Source organism: Erythrolamprus reginae, chromosome 6 (assembly GCF_031021105.1).
Source record: "Erythrolamprus reginae isolate rEryReg1 chromosome 6, rEryReg1.hap1, whole genome shotgun sequence".
NCBI lineage: Eukaryota > Metazoa > Chordata > Lepidosauria > Squamata > Dipsadidae > Erythrolamprus > Erythrolamprus reginae.
The window spans coordinates 44,824,978-44,840,502 of record NC_091955.1 but is presented as its reverse complement, the minus strand read 5'-3'; the positions used below and the strand labels follow the sequence as shown (position 1 = coordinate 44,840,502).

At 46.9% G+C, this 15,525-nt stretch overlaps 1 protein-coding gene across 2 annotated transcripts in view; it reads right to left on the bottom strand.

The window, feature by feature from the left end:
• The window catches only part of CAND1 (cullin associated and neddylation dissociated 1), a 63,021-nt gene that overhangs the window by 38,202 nt on the left and 9,294 nt on the right, over nt 1–15,525 (bottom strand). Inside the window, exons 2-3 of one of the 2 annotated variants that reach the window (XM_070755510.1) lie at nt 3,231–3,374; nt 324–478 (exon numbers count right to left, since the gene is read on the bottom strand). In XM_070755510.1, the coding sequence (XP_070611611.1) occupies nt 324–478; nt 3,231–3,374 (299 nt within the window). Of the gene's footprint in view, nt 1–323; nt 479–2,813; nt 2,902–3,230; nt 3,375–15,525 lie in introns of those variants that run through there. The other variant, XM_070755511.1, reaches the window with a different exon arrangement.

The following is a 15,525-nucleotide window of genomic DNA, read 5'->3' as shown; positions in this document are numbered from 1 at the left end:
ATGGTTGTTAAGGGAATGGGAAATCGCAATTTAGGGGTTTAAAGTGTTAAGGGATGGCTTGTGATACTGTCCATAGCCAAAAATGGTGTATTTACTTCCGCATCTCTACTTCGCGGAAATTCGACTTTCGCGGGTGGTCTCGGAACGCATCCCCCGCGGAAATCGAGGGAACACTGTACTTAAACAACAAAGAGAACCAGTTGCAAATGAAATATTTAAAAAATAATTATTATTTGTTGACCTTCAGTTGTATTGAGATTGACCAACTAAAATCAAACCAGATAATAATAAATAATCAAGGGAAGGAAATAAGAAAGATTTACCGCTAGATGCAGGAGGAAGTTCTCCAATAACTGTTTTTAGACCAATGCTTGAAATATCACGTAGCTGCTCTTTGTCAGAAAGCATGTTAGTACAGAGTGTATCAACAATTGTCTCTACTTGGTATTCTTTCACTTTACTCACCAGAGGTCCAAGACTGCAATGAAATGAAAACAATTTAAATTGTAATTAAAAATGTTGAACTATTTATTCATTGATATTTATAAATAAAACGTGAGCTACATATCAACACAAAGGTTTGTGTTTCCATTCATTTAAATCAACCAGTTTCAAATCAAAGATCATATTGGATTTGCTTCTACAGTGATAACCCGTCTTATGAACGCCCCTTCATACGAACTATTCGTGATATGAACCCGGGGTTTACGATTTATTTGCCTTGTCTTAAGAACCATTTTTGTTTTACGAACCTGAGCCCGGGTGCGTGGGCTGTCTTACTGTGCGGGCGCTCTCCTATTGCGTGTGTGCTCTCGTACTGCACGTGCGCTCTATGACTGCTGCCGGGATTTCCCTATCTTTGACTCTCACTGCCGCAATTTCCCATTTGATTACAGCCCCCCGCCAGGATTCCATGGTCTGAGAAAGTGCTCCCAACGAAGCCGCTTTACTGGAAGCGCTTTCGCCGAGTGCTTCCAGAACCCTCGCCCCGCCTCTCCTGCAGCCCCTTCGCTGACAGCCCTGGACGAAAGCGCTCCCAGTGAAAGGGCTGCAGGAGAGGCGTGGCAGGCGTTCCCACAGTGCTCTGAGAAAGCGCTCTCACAGCCGCTTCGCTGGGAACACTTTCGCCGAGCGCTTCCGGAATGCCCGCCCTGCCCCTCTGACAGCTCCTTCGCTGGGAGCGCTTTTGTCCAGGGCTGTCAGAGAAGGGACTGCAGGAGAGGCAGGGCGGGCGTTCCGGAAGCGCTCAGTGAAAGCGTTCCCAGCAAAGCAGCTGCGAGAGCGCTTTCTCTGAACGATTTAGGAATGCCTGCCCCGCCTCTCCCGCAGTCCCTTCACTGACAGCCCTGGATGAAAGCGCTCCCAGCGAAGGGGCTGCGAGAGGGGCAGGACAGGAGTCCCTGAAGCGATCGGAGAAAAACCCCTCATAGCCCCTTCGCTAGGAGTGCTTTTGCCGAACCAGGCCCTTTGTAGCCATCCCTCTGCTCCAGCCCCACCCTCCTAAAGGGTGGGGCTGCCACATCCTGGCGGATTCCATCCCTCTTGCTAGGACAAGAGGATAGTGGTGGCGGCGGTGGTGGTTTCTCTTTGAGAAGCAGCAGTAGCGCCGGGAATGTCACATCCACCACATCCCGTCATCACCCACCCCCGAACAAGGATCCAAATACCGGCAGTAATGGGCAAAAGGGATGAAGTTTTGGGCTTGCACGTGTTATTCGCTTTTCCATTGATTCCTATGGGAAACATTGTTTCATCTTAGGAACTTTTCACCTTAGGAACCTCGTTCCAGAACCAATTAAGTTCATAAGATGAGGTATTACTGTATTTGCATACTTCTATTTGCTTCTATTGTACATAGATATTAAAGTTATTATTTAGTTATTGATTGGTCAACGATAATCATTTCAATATAAAGGGAGCATTGCCAAAAATATATTTGTTAAATTTCTTTAATGAATACCAAAATCATTTAATTTTTGTGGGTTTCACAAAATAAAGTTTATTTTATTAGATTTGACAGATCAGCAAGGAACAATCTTATTTTTGTTTTCCCAGCTGAAGCAGGGAGTTTCTTCTTTCTAACTCACAAACATAACTCTAAATATCTCAGGAACGATCTCCTGAACATCCTAGAACTCTGACTGAATTGAAGAACTGAGGACCATTGACAGGAATTCCACTCAGTCATAGAGCTATAGGTCTAGAGCTACCCATCCTGGACTTTCCTGAGGATGCCATGGAGAATTACAATCTACTGGCAACTTATATATCAAAATATTGGGAAGCTGTAGACTGTATCTGAGACAGATAAATGAATCAAGTAACTATATGCAATCACTCAAATCTAAAGTACAAAAGTGCTTTGGCAGGTACACAGGCATGAACTTTGTACCTGCTGCCATTTTTTAAGGATTCATGGATGTCTGGTCTTAAGACACTTGTTTGAGTTAAAAAGGCACATCCTTCAGTCATTGCCTGAATGCAATTGTCAATCTCCATCATATAAAAAGGAACCATAGTATCTTGTCCATTTCCTGATAGTTTGTCTGAAAGCCAATTGGTTGTTAATAAGCCAATGGGAATTTTACTATAAAAATCATTGTAGTTGATCTTATAGAATCACTACTTCTGGATTCAAATAATAAAATATTTAAAATTATTTTTCTTTTATGCAATAGTCAATTACTGTGCACTCTATTAGCTAATTTCAAAATGACTGCATCTTCTCATGACAACAAATAGAATTTTATGTCTTTTTGTAGACCATAGACAAGTATTATTTGGTTCTATATAAGTATATTAAAATGAATTACATTTAATTCTCCATTAGCAATGGGTCACTGTTGGCCTTCAAAGAGATGAGAAGGAATGAAACAAACACTTTTGTTTCCCTTTGTAATCTGTAAGATTTAACTGATGTTTATAAAACTATCAATGACATTATGTGGACATAATTATATACATACATTTTCTCTAAGGATCATCCAGTAAAATTGGATTCAAAAGACAGGTCAAAATAATCAACATAGATTCATACTTATTATATCAAAACTGATTCAGAGAAAAACAAGAATATCTTGTTATCTCTTAACATATAATGTTGGAGATCGTAAGGTACTGGGCTTGACTTGCTTATAGAATGAGGACAAAACAAATACACCAACTCATATTTTCTCAGTATAAATCAAGACAATTGCTATTGGTAAAATGCCTGATCAGAAAATACATACCATTTGACTGCTAAATTTTGCACCTCACCGTTTTTATCTTCCAGCAACTTCAAAATCATTTTCACAACCTTCCTTTCACTATCATCATCTAACTTGATAGAATCTTTTTGTAGTTCAGTCATCAAGTCATTTGTTGCCATAAACCTTTTTTTAAAAAAAAAGTCATTTCAGTTAGTCATCCGTTTTACATCAATCTAATAATTAATAATTTCAACTTCTAATATGTTATACGTTGTATGAAATAAAGTAATATACTTTAATTCTGAAGAAAATACTTCAAAATAGAATGAAAGAAATGGGCAAAAACGTGTTAGATTAAACTAGCTTCTCTCATCTGCACAAGACCACCAATTGAAGAGAAAGGGAAGGCAAATATAATATCACATATTCTTGTTCAAGTTTTCAACCAGCTTTCAGCCTAAGTCCATTAAGTAAATATTATAGTAAGTATCAACAAAGACATTTGGCTATCAAAGTAAATAGTAAGCTCTAAGACTAATTATGTCTGAAAAATTTATTAGTTCATCTTGTTACCAGACAAAAAAATCACTGAACCAAAGAATTGGAATACTTTGTGTGAAGTCCATGTCTTTGATTTGAGGTATCAGTTTAAATCAGTGCTTTTCAAACTAGGCAATTTTAAGATGCTGGCTAGGGAATTTTGGGAGTTGAAGTCCAAATATCTTAAAGTTGTCAAGTTTGAAAAACACTAGTCTAAATTAAAGCACTAAGTCACCTATGGATCTGACATCTATTTTAACATATTTAGCTATTTTAAAGGAAGTCTACCACCTCCTTCATTAAGCTGTTTCATTCTTACATTCCTATACATATTTTCTATTTATTTCACCGTCCTTATATATTTTAGATAATTTTAGATAATTCATAGAAATAACCAATGCATTAAATCATTTAAGATAGAGCCAAAGTGGCGCAGTGGGTAGAGTGCAGTACTGCAGGCCACTAAAGCTGACTGCTAGATCTGCAGGTCAGTGGTTCAAATCTCATCACCGACTCAAGGTTGACTCAGCCTTCCATCCTTCCGAGGTGGGTAAAATGAGAACCCGGATTGTGGGGGCAATAAGCTGGCTCTGTTAAAAAGTGCTATTGCTAACATGTTGTAAGCCACTGAGTCTAAGGAGAAGGGTGGCATAAAAACTGAAAAAAATAAATAAAAAAATAAATATAAAACCAGTCACTAATTTAAGCAATATTTCATGTCGTGTATAATGACATGACAGAATTAATTTTGATAGAAAACAATAATCCTTTTCTATATGGCATTTCCCTAGATACTTGAAGCCTGATATATTCTCAGTCTGTTTTTGTTTAAAGCTAAACATATCTATCTTCTCAACCTGTTTTCATTGGACTTAGCCAAATGAAGATCTCTAAATAATTCCAACCAAAAAATTAATTTCGTCTAGAAAGAACCACATTTTAAAACCTAAAGTAGATTAAATAAACTTGAGAACATAAACAATGCAGATATACACATCCATACCATATAAAATAACATGCAATTTGTAAATTAAATATTAAATTTAATGTTCCAGCTATAATTAGCTAGAAATATGGGAATTGTATATACAATGGGAATTGTATAAAATTAATATTAAACAAGATGACTAGAAAAAAAGAACAGATTATGTGAGATACCAAGAACCTAAGGAAAGCTAAATTGATAAAGTATCTTCCAAAAAATAACAATTTAATAGTTGACATTTCTTTCTTCTCTCTGCATGACTCTTATAAAAGTGTAAGTGGAAACTAGTTGATTCAATCTTTTTGTCTAAATGAAAGTTGATCTATCCACATAACAAACTCTGGATTCTATGTGAACTTAAATTTTAGAAAACATTAATGAAATCTATCCGTCTACAAGGGTTTTGTGTGTGTATTTATTCATTTCATATTTAATCCTTACACATTCTTAAATTTATTTATTTTTTTGATTTTATGCTGGGCAATTATTGGTAAGGTATTAAATACTACCTCTAATATTACCATTAAAATAATTTTTGCTGTTACATGCAACCTAAATGCAACTAAAAGCTATTAAATGTTTTTTTTCCCTGTAATGTAACTTGCAACTACAGTATTTTTTAGAGTATAAGATACACCTTTTTTATCCCCCAAAAGAGGGTGAAAACTTGCTGCATCTTATACACTGAATGCAGCCCCACCCAGCCATCCCCACCCTTTGGTCTCTGCCTCCCAGCAATTTACCTCCTTGCAGCAAGCAGCCCGTAGCCTGATTAGCACAAGCAATTAATTATTGACCTCCCGACCAGCAGTTGATGGAGACTGCAGGCAGCCCCACTGCTAAAAATTTCAGTGCACTTTTAGATCACAGAGAAGGAGAGAGAAAGGTAGTGCTTTTTTACATTTTGTATTTTTTGAATTCAAGGAGGTGGGGCAGATACTACTGTCTATAAGGGACAATTTTATTGGCAGTTTGAGTTCAAGCTGTAGGGGACAATTTTATTGGCAGTTTGTGTTCAAGCACAGACCACTCACAGATTAGGCCGGGGTAGGACTAGACTGGGAAGGATAAAAAGGAGTGGAAAGCCATTTTAAATTGCACTTTCAGATCACAGAGAAGGAGAGAGAAAGGTAATGGCCCTCATATAACTATAAACCAAAATCAGCAAAGTTTGGTAGCAATAGGGGTTGTTGATTTTCTTGCTAAGTACTTGTATTTAAATACATTGTTAAGATGACTGGCTTGGCGCAGTGTAACACTTGTTTGGCTGTTGTGTTCGTAGTACCTTGTGGAACTTGGGGTGCTGCCCTCTAGTTTATATGGCGAGATCCCTAGATTGCAATCCTTAGTTTGTAGCTTGCAGTCATAAGTGGAAATATTGTCCCAGCCACATGCTGTAATGCAGCCATGGTGTGCAACCTCCACTTCCACAGCACCCCCCAAGGAGGAGGGCTGTGTGGACAACTGTCGGTTCAGGAAGATTACGTGCAGTTGAGCAAAAACATAGCAATTTTGGTCTCTCTGTATCGAATTCCTATAAAGTTCTTGCGGATTTAAATAATAAGGATGTTGTAGATATTAGCAAGGCCCCTCAGGCGGAGAATATGGGATGTTCAAAGGGGAATTTGTTGTAAGTGAGGTGCATAGTGTCACAAACCATCAAGTGCAGTTAGTAGAAATAAAAAGAGGACACATATTCTTGTGGGTGACTCGACTGTTAGAGGTGTTGATTTGGGACAGAGTAAGGATGTGGAGAAGGTGATGAGGTGTCTCCCAGGGGCCACTGCCAGCAGCGACAGGAAGTGGATTACAAACATTGTCAAGGCTGTGAGTAAAGCTAACAACATTGATGTGGTGGTGCATCTTGGCACAAATGATTTGTCCCAGAGAAATGTTAATGTAGTAAAAAGAGATTTTCAATGTCTAAGTGTGGAGCTGGGTAAAATAACTGATTCAATGACTTTCTCAGAGGTGTTACCGGTTTGTGGCCAGGAGGATAAAACAACTTGTATCAGAGAGTTTAATGTGTGGTTAAGGCAGTGGTGTAAAGCTAAAGGTTTTGGCTATGTAAGTCATGATGTCAGTAGGTTGTCTAATAGGGAGTTGTTTAAGAGGGATGGTTTGATTCCATCATACAGAGGTAGCCAGGTGCTCAATGAGGAATTCAGAACTTTTTTGGACAGGCATTTAAACTAAGGTAAAGGGGACAGAGATGTAACTGATGTGGATGATTTCTGTCCCCGACCAATGAGGATAAATCAGTTTCTGGAAGCTTATGAAAAGGGAGCTGCAAATAAAATAGATGTAGTTGTTGATGATAAGGGGCAAACTAATAATGAAAATAATGTTCTTCGGGTAATGTGCACCCAGTGGACTGTATTAAAAAAGGCCATCTTAAAAGCCACTGGACTGTATGTAAGACAAATAACTAAAGGTAAAAGGAAGAAGAAACCGCTATGGTTTAGCAAATGATGTAAGGGCTACAGTCAATGAAAAAAAGGCTGCCTATAGGAGGTATAAAGAGTCTAGATTCTGAAGTATAGCTGATAGAGAGGTGTATAAAATGAGACAGAAGGAGGCGAAACAGATAATATATGCTGCTAAAGCCTCAAAAGAGGAAGAAATTGCCAAATCTGTAAAGAAGGGGGATAAAACCTTCTTCAGATATATTAGTGATAGGAAGAAGAAAAACTGCGGCATCATGAAGCTTAGTACCGGGAATAATACATGCATTCATGGGAATAAGGAGATCGCTGACCATTTCAATAGCTACTTCTGTTCAGTTTTCTCAAAAGACACCTTACAAAATAATACTATAGAGCAGGTATCGACAAACCCAGGCGCCTGGTCGCCAGTGGCGCCTAGAAAATGTTGTCTGGCGCCTAGAAAATGTTGCCTGCTGTACTGTATGTATACAGCAGAGGTCCCCAACCGCCGGTCCGCGGACCGGGACCGGGCCGTTGGGGCTTTTCAGCCGGTCCGCGGCGCCAGGGCCCCCTCGGCCTTTCCGCACCACCAGCGGCGCTCCCCCCGCCAGCCAGCCAAGCCCCGCGCCCGCCGGAACCGGCTCCTCGCTCTCCCCCCGCCGCCCGCCGCATTTGCAGGAGGTGGGGAGGGTTGGGCGGCCCGCCAAGGCCAGGAGGGACGCCGCTGCCCCCCCCTTCCCTCTCTGCGCCTCCTTGACGGCGAGAGGAAATGCCGGCAAAGGCTTTCCTCAGCGGAGGCCGGCGAAGGTGATATTGAATGTCGGGGGAGAACGGGCGGTTGCACGCGCTTCCTATCTCCCTGCTAGCCCACTCGGAATATTCAAAATAAGAAAAACCTTTGCCGGCGAAGGCTTTTCTTATTTTGAATATTCCGAGTGGGCTAGCAGGGAGATAGGGAGCGCGTGCAACTGCCCGTTCTCCCCGACATTCAATATCACCTTCGCCGGCCCCGCCTCTCCTGCAAACCCCCTTGCTGAGAGCCCGGGGCGAAAGTGCTCTCGCAAAGGTGAGGCGGGCAGGGCGTGCGCGCGTCATCGCTGAGAAGAACGGAGAGAGAACGAGAGTGAGTGAGAGCAACAGACAGCAAGATAGAGAGAAAGTGAGAAAGAGAGAGTGAGAAGGGGGGGAGAGAAAGAGATAGCAAGAGAGAGAACAAGAGAGAGAAAGAGCGTGAGAAAGAAAACAAGAAAGAGTGAGAGAAAGCAAAAGAGACAGAAAGAAAACAAGAGAGAGAAAGTGAGAAGAAGAGAGAGAAAGAGGGGGAGAGAGAGAGAAAGAGGGGGAGAGAGAGAGAGGGGGGGGAGAGAGAGAAAGAGAGGGAGAGGGAGAAAGAGAGAGGGAGAGGGGGGAGAGATAGCAAGAGAGGGAGAGAGGGAAAGGGGGAGAGAGGGGGGAGAGAAAGAGAGAGGGAGAGAGAGAGGAGATAAAGGAAGAGGAGAGAGAGAAAGGAAGAGAAAGAAAGAAAGAGGGATAGAAAGAGAGAGAGAGTGAGAGATGCTCAGTGAGCCTTTCTTTGAAGTTGCCTCTTTCTTTCTCTTTCTTGGTTTCTTTCTTGCTCTTTTTCTTTCTCTCTTTTACCTTCCCTTCCTCTATTTCTTCTTTTCTTTCTCCTTTCTACCTTCTTCCCTTACTCTCCCCTTTCATAAGTTTCCTTGCTTCCTTCCTCTGTTCCTGTCCCTTCCCCCTTTCTTTCTTTCTTTCCTTCCTTTCCTCCCTCCATTTCTTGCTTTCCTTTTCCTTCCTCCCTTCTTTCCTCCGTCATTCCCTTCTTTCACTCCTTCCTCTATTACTCTCCCCTTTCACACCTTTCCTTGCTTCCTTTGCACCCTTCTTTTGTTCCTGTCCCTTCCCTCTTTCCTTCCTTCCTTCCCACCCTCCGTCCATTCATTCACCCATTCCTCTCTTGATCGCCCCTTTTACGGCGCCGCTGACAGCTAGCTCCCCCCCCCCACCGGGCCATGGAAAACTGGTCTAGCTTAAAGCCGGTCCCTGGTGCAAAAAAGGTTGGGGACCTCTGGTATACAGTATATTTTTCCCGCCTTGTGTTTACGCCCAGAAATGGTACATCTTGGCTTCCGTAGCTCCGCCCATCAACCTCGGAGCGAGCTGCTTTCCCAGCGTCCCCTGCGCTTGCGTGCGTCTCTCCCTCCCCCCCTTGCCTCCATTCCGCCTCCTACTCGAACCCCTTCACTCCCCCCCACCGCACACAGACGCTCCGATCTTGGCCGCTCACCCGCCTTCGGAGAGAAGCGGAAGCCCCTCCCCTCCCGGCGTGAGGTTTTGTTCATTCCTCCTCCGGCCGCGTGCGCGGTGACTTCCGACCAGTAACCCCTCCTCCCCCCTCCCCCCCTCCCCCGCGTCCCCGGCCCGGTCTCCCTTTCCTTCTTCTCTGTTTCGGTTTCTGACTAACGGTCTCCCCTCGGATCCCGACGGGAGTACAGCAGAGCCGGCTCGGCGGAGCCAGGCCTGCGCCGGGGGGGAGGGGGTGAAAGCGATGTCAGGTGGAGACTCGGCAGCTGCCGCGGCCTCCCCTCAGCCGTTGCCCTTCTCGCTGCCCAAGCCTCCCCCCCTGATGCAACTGAACCCCGGCGAAGGCGTGCGTCCTGTGGGACCTCCCGGGCCGGAACAGTCGCCGAAAAGCGCTCGCATGGGTGGCCGGCCGGACTGGCCTGCCGGGAAACCCGTCAGTCTTCTGGCGCCTCTCCTTCCGCCGCGCGGGGAACCCGAACCGCTCCTTCCCTTCGGGCCAGTAATCTCAACCACACCGGACTACGGTGTGGTTGAGATTACTGCATTGGCTCATCATTTTCGTAAACAGCTATCTCCACCTGAAAGTGATGACCAATGCATTCACTCACTCCTCAATGAGTGGTATGAGTTTAAGGTCCTTGGAAAAGGAAAGAAACTGTGTGAGCTTCTGGATTTGGCACTCTCCAACACCGAGAGATTTCCAGTTCTGGGAAACCTGTTGTCGATTGTAGCGGTGCTCCCTGTCTCAACCTCATGTTGTGAAAGAGGATTTAGTTTGATGAACATGGTCAAAAATAAATTCAGATCAAGGATGCAAGAAGAAAGTTTAAGTGACTTGTTTATGATCACCATGAATGGGCCATCTGTGAAGGCGTTTGATCCTGCCAAGGCTGTGGACCACTGGTACTTCAGGTCTAAAATCACAAGGCATGTTCATGGCCACAAAACGCAAAGTGAAAAACACTAGAATGTTGCCTAAAATCTAAAATATCAAAATATAATATTTATTATCTTTAAAAGTAAAATGTTGTTTATAACGTTTGTAATGTTTTTTTTGTTAAATTAAAAACCAAGTTTGCTTAAAAAAAATTCTGGCTCCTAAATTTTTTGGCTGGCTCCTAGATTCTGAACAACTTTGTCGACCCCTGCTATAGAGGGATACAGCATTGCTTCCAGCTGTACGGAAACAGCTCCAGTGATCTTAGAAGCCGATGTCTTAGAAGAACTTGAACAATTACAGATAAATAAGGCAATGGGTCCAGATGGCATCCACCCCAGAGTTCTTAAAGATCTCAGATCTGTCATTGCTACCCCCCGACTGATTTGTTTAACCAATCCCTGTTAACAGGAGATGTTCCTGAGGATTGGAGAATGGCCAGTGTTGTGCCTATCCACAAGAAGGGCAGTAGAAAAGAAGCTGGTAACTACAGGCCAATTAGCTTGACATCAGTTGTAGTTAAAATGATGGAGACTCTACTCAAAAAGAGGATAAATCAGCACCTAAAAAACAATAACTTATTGGACCCAAATCAGCATGGCTTTACTGAAGGCAAATCATGTCAGATTATTCTGAGCAGAGACAGGTTACAAGCGGTATGCCACAAGGGTCTGTTCTGGGTCCTATTTTTTTTAATATGTTTGTGAGTGACATAGGGGAAGATTTGGTAGGGAAGGTTTGCTTTTTTGCCCATGACTCTAAAGTGTGCAATAGGGTTGATATTCCTGGAGGCGTCTGTAATATGGTAAATGATTTAGCTTTACTAGATAAATGGTCAAAGCAATGGAAACTGCAGTTTAATGTTTCCAAATGTAATATAATGCACTTGGAGAAAAGGAATCCTCAATCTGAGTATTGTATTGGCAGTTCTGTGTTAGCAAAAACTTCAGAAGAAAAGGATTTAGGGGTAGTGATTGCCCCCGAGCCCCCCAGGCCGGCTGCGACGTTTTAAAACACCCGCGCCGCTTCGCAGCTGTCTCCTGAAGCCGAACGCGGAAGTTCGGCTTCAGGAGACAGCCGCGAAGCGGCGCGCATGTTTTAAAACGTCGCAGCTGGCCTGTGGGGCTTGCCAGCACCCCCCCGAGCCCCCCAGGCCGGCTGCAACCTTTTAAAACACGCGGGATACGAGCGCCAAGGAGCTGTCTCCTGAAGCCGAACGCGGAAGTTAGCGTTCGGCTTCAGGAGACAGCTCCTTGGCGCTCGTATCCCGAATGTGAGCTCGGGAGGCGAACAAAAATGTCGCTCCCCTCCCAGCTCTTATCTCGAGTAGCTCGTAAGTAGAGCTGCTCGTATGTCGAGGTTCCACTGTATACTCGAGTATAAGCCGACCCGAGTATAAGCCGAGGCACCAATTTTTGGCACAAAAACTGGGAAAACTTATTGACCCGAGTATAAGCCGAGGTTAGAAAATGCAGTGGTTACTGGTAACTTATAAAAATGGAAACCAATAAAATTACATTAAATGAGACATCAGTAGATTAAATGTTTTAGAATATTTATTTTAAAGAGGGTAAACAATATTTATTTCAAAGTGGGTAAATAAAAGCAATCTGATATTTACAATAAATTAAATAAAATTAAATAAATTAAAAAGTAATAAAAGTAGTTCAATCAGCAACCAAGCTAAAACCTATGAGTCAAAATCCCTCAAAACAGGATTTTAGAGACTTAATTTTTCTCTCTATAATCCAATGATAAAGTAGAGAGAAGAACAAAACAATATTTTTTCAAATTCAAATTGCACAATAATTTCACAAAATTCTTTTTCCCATCTAAGAATAAAAGATTTTCAGAGACATAAAAATTGCATAACATTCTACCAAACTACCCCAAGCCATGCAGCCAAGTTAATTACTGAGTAAATTTATGTACAGGATTGCATATTAAATCAACTCTTTATTCTGAGATAAGCCTTACAGATTTCAATAGGACTTACTTACAGGCAACTGCACAGATGGACTGCAGTTTTAAGCATATCTATCAGCAAGTTCCCAAAAAATTGAGACTTATTCTGAGGTAAATCCACACAGAAATAACAATAGATTTAAATCCAAGAGGTAAATATTAATATTATTTTAACACTAAAACTTAATGCTAAGTGAGTACAGAAATGCTAAACATCTTAAGTACAGTGATCCCCCGCTCGTTGCGAGGGTTCCGTTCCAGGACCCCCCGCAACGAGCGGGTTTTCGCGAAGTAGCGCTGCAGAAGTAAAAACACCATCTGCGCATGTGCAGATGGTGTTTTAAACTTCCGCAGCGCTAGCGAGGAGCCGAAGATTGGGGGGCGGCGCAGCTATTTTAAAACATCGCCGCCGACATGGGGGGCTCGCTAGCACCCCCCCGAACCCCCAACCCGGGTTTGGGGGGGTGCTAGCAAGCCCCCTATGTCGGCGGCGATGTTTTAAAAGAGCCGCGCCGCCCCCCAATCTTCGGCTCCTCAGCGGCGAGCGAGCGAAGCCAAGCCGGCAGCAATGTCGCCACCGCTGCAGCCAACGCGCGCTACGATCTTCCGGGCCAGCCAGGCTCAGCGGATCAAGCCCGGCTCCTCTCGGCCCAGCATCCCGGGCCAAGCGACTGCCTTCCGTGACTGAGCCTGGCTGGCCCGGAAGATCGTAGCGCGCGTTGGCTGCAGCGGTGGCGACATTGCTGCCGGCTTGGCTTCGCTCGCCGCGCCGCCCCCCAATCTTCGGCTCCTCAGCGGCGAGCGAGCGAAGCCAAGCCGGCAGCAATGTCGCCACCGCTGCAGCCAACGCGCGCTACGATCTTCCGGGCCAGCCAGGCTCAGCGGATCAAGCCCGGCTCCTCTCGGCCCAGCATCCCGGGCCAAGCGACTGCCTTCCGTGACTGAGCCTGGCTGGCCCGGAAGATCGTAGCGCACGTTGGCTGCAGCGGCGGCGACATTGCTGCCGGCTTGGCTTCGCTCGCTGCTGCAGCCAACGCGCGCTACGATCTTCCGGGCCAGCCAGGCTCAGTCACGGAAGGCAGCTGCTTGGCCCGGGATGCTGGGCCGAAAGGAGCCGGGCTTGAAGATCGCAGCGCGCGTTGGCTGCGGTGGTGAGGGCTTGCGATGGAGGGTGGAGGAAGCGGCCATGGGAGGGCGAGCTGCCTCAGGGAGGAGGATCGGGCGGGACCAGGTGGGAGCTGGAATTTCTCCGCCAGGGCGAAGGGCGGGCGAGCGGGTGCTGGGGAGGGCTTCTCGCCCTCCCGCCAGCAAGAGGGGGAGCGAATGGCGTGGGTAGGCGAAGGGCGGGCGAGCGGCAGCGAGGAGTTTGCGTGGGCGGTGGGGAAACTCCTCGCTGATGCCAGCAAGAGGGGAAGACACAGGGAAGCCGCCCAGCAGCTGATCTCCCGGTTGCCATCTACGCATGCGTGCCCATAGAAAAAAAAAAGGGCACGCATGCGTAGATGGTATTTTGACTTCCGGGTTGAAAAATCGCGAAGTACCCTGTTCGCAATGGTCGGGGACGCAATAAACGGGGGATCACTGTACAGTGATCCCCCGTTTATTGCGTCCCCAACCATTGCGAACAGGGTACTTCGCTATTTTTCAACCCGGAAGTCAAAAATACCATCTACGCATGCGTGCCCTGCACGCATGCGTAGATGGCAGCGGCTTCCCTGGGTCTTCCCCCTCTTGCTGGCGTCAGCGAGGAGTTTCCCCACCGCCCACGCAAACTCCTCGCTGCCGCTCGCCCGCCCTTCGCCTGCCCACGCCGTTCGCTCCCCCCTCTTGCTGTCGGGAGGGCGAGAAGCCCTCCCCAGCACCCGCTCGCCCGCCCTTCGCCCTGGCGGAGAAATTCCAGCCCCCACCTGGTCCCGCCCGATCCTCCTCCCTGAGGCAGCTCGCCCTCCCATGGCCGCTTCCTCCACCCTCTATTGCAAGCCCTCGCCACCGCAGCCAACGCGCGCTGCGATCTTCAAGCCCGGCTCCTTTCGGCCCAGCATCCCGGGCCAAGCAGCTGCCTTCCGTGACTGAGCCTGGCTGGCCCGGAAGATCGTAGCGCGCGTTGGCTGCACCGGCGGCGACATTGCTGCCGGCTTGGCTTCGCTCGCCGCTGCAGCCAACGCGCGCTACGATCTTCCGGGCCAGCCAGGCTCAGTCACGGAAGGCAGCTTGAAGATCGCAGCGCGCGTTGGCTGCGGTGGCGAGGACTTGCAATAGAGGGTGGAGGAAGCGGCCATGGGAGGGCGAGCTGCCTCAGGGAGGAGGATCGGGCGGGACCAGATCGTAGCGCGCCGGACGGGGGTCTCCCGGGCTGCCCGATGCGACGGCCGCCCAGAGCGCTTGGCCAAGGGGGCTCCACTTCAGGTGCCGGCGGAAAAGCCCGGCAGCCAAGCCGGCGTCTTGCGATCGCCGCCTGCCCGCTTCGCCCGGCTCCTGCGGGTCACTTCGGGGGCTCTTCCTCCCTCGGGGCGCAAATAAAAAACCCCCAGCCCTGGAAGTTCGCCGCGTCTGTCAACGCTTCTCTTCCCCTTCCAAGCGCCCGATCGCAGCCTGGCAAAGCCGGTGCAGACGGGGATAAAAAACACCCCCCCCCTAAAAAAGCCCGGGGCGCCACGCGCAACCACCTGCCTGCGTTCGCGGGGGGAAGATCCCCGCTCGCCGCCAAGGATGCCGAGGCCGCCCGGGAGAGGTCAAAGCAAGCCGGGCCCGGCGGGCGCCCTGGAGCCGCCGGCAAACAAAGGAATAAAAAAGGAGGAAGCCGAGCGCGGGGAAGAAGCGAAAGCGCCAATTTGCACAACTCGCAAAAGCGCGTGGAAAGATCACAAACACACACACACAAAAGCCGCGCGGGATCTGCACGCGGGGCTGGGAGGGAAAAAAGCGCCTCTTTGCAAAGCAGCAGCCGCCCGATCCGGGGCGCGGGACCCCAGGCTCAGTGACGGAAGGCAGCCGCTTGGGCCGAGAGGAGCCGGCCTTGATCCGCCAACGCGCACTACGATCTTCCGGGCCAGCCAGGCTCAGCGGATCAAGGCCGGCTCCTCTCGGCCCAAGCGGCTGCCTTGATCCGCTGAGCCTGGCTCGCCCGGAAAATCGTAGCGCGCGTTGGAGACAGGCTTTGAGTTTTGGCTG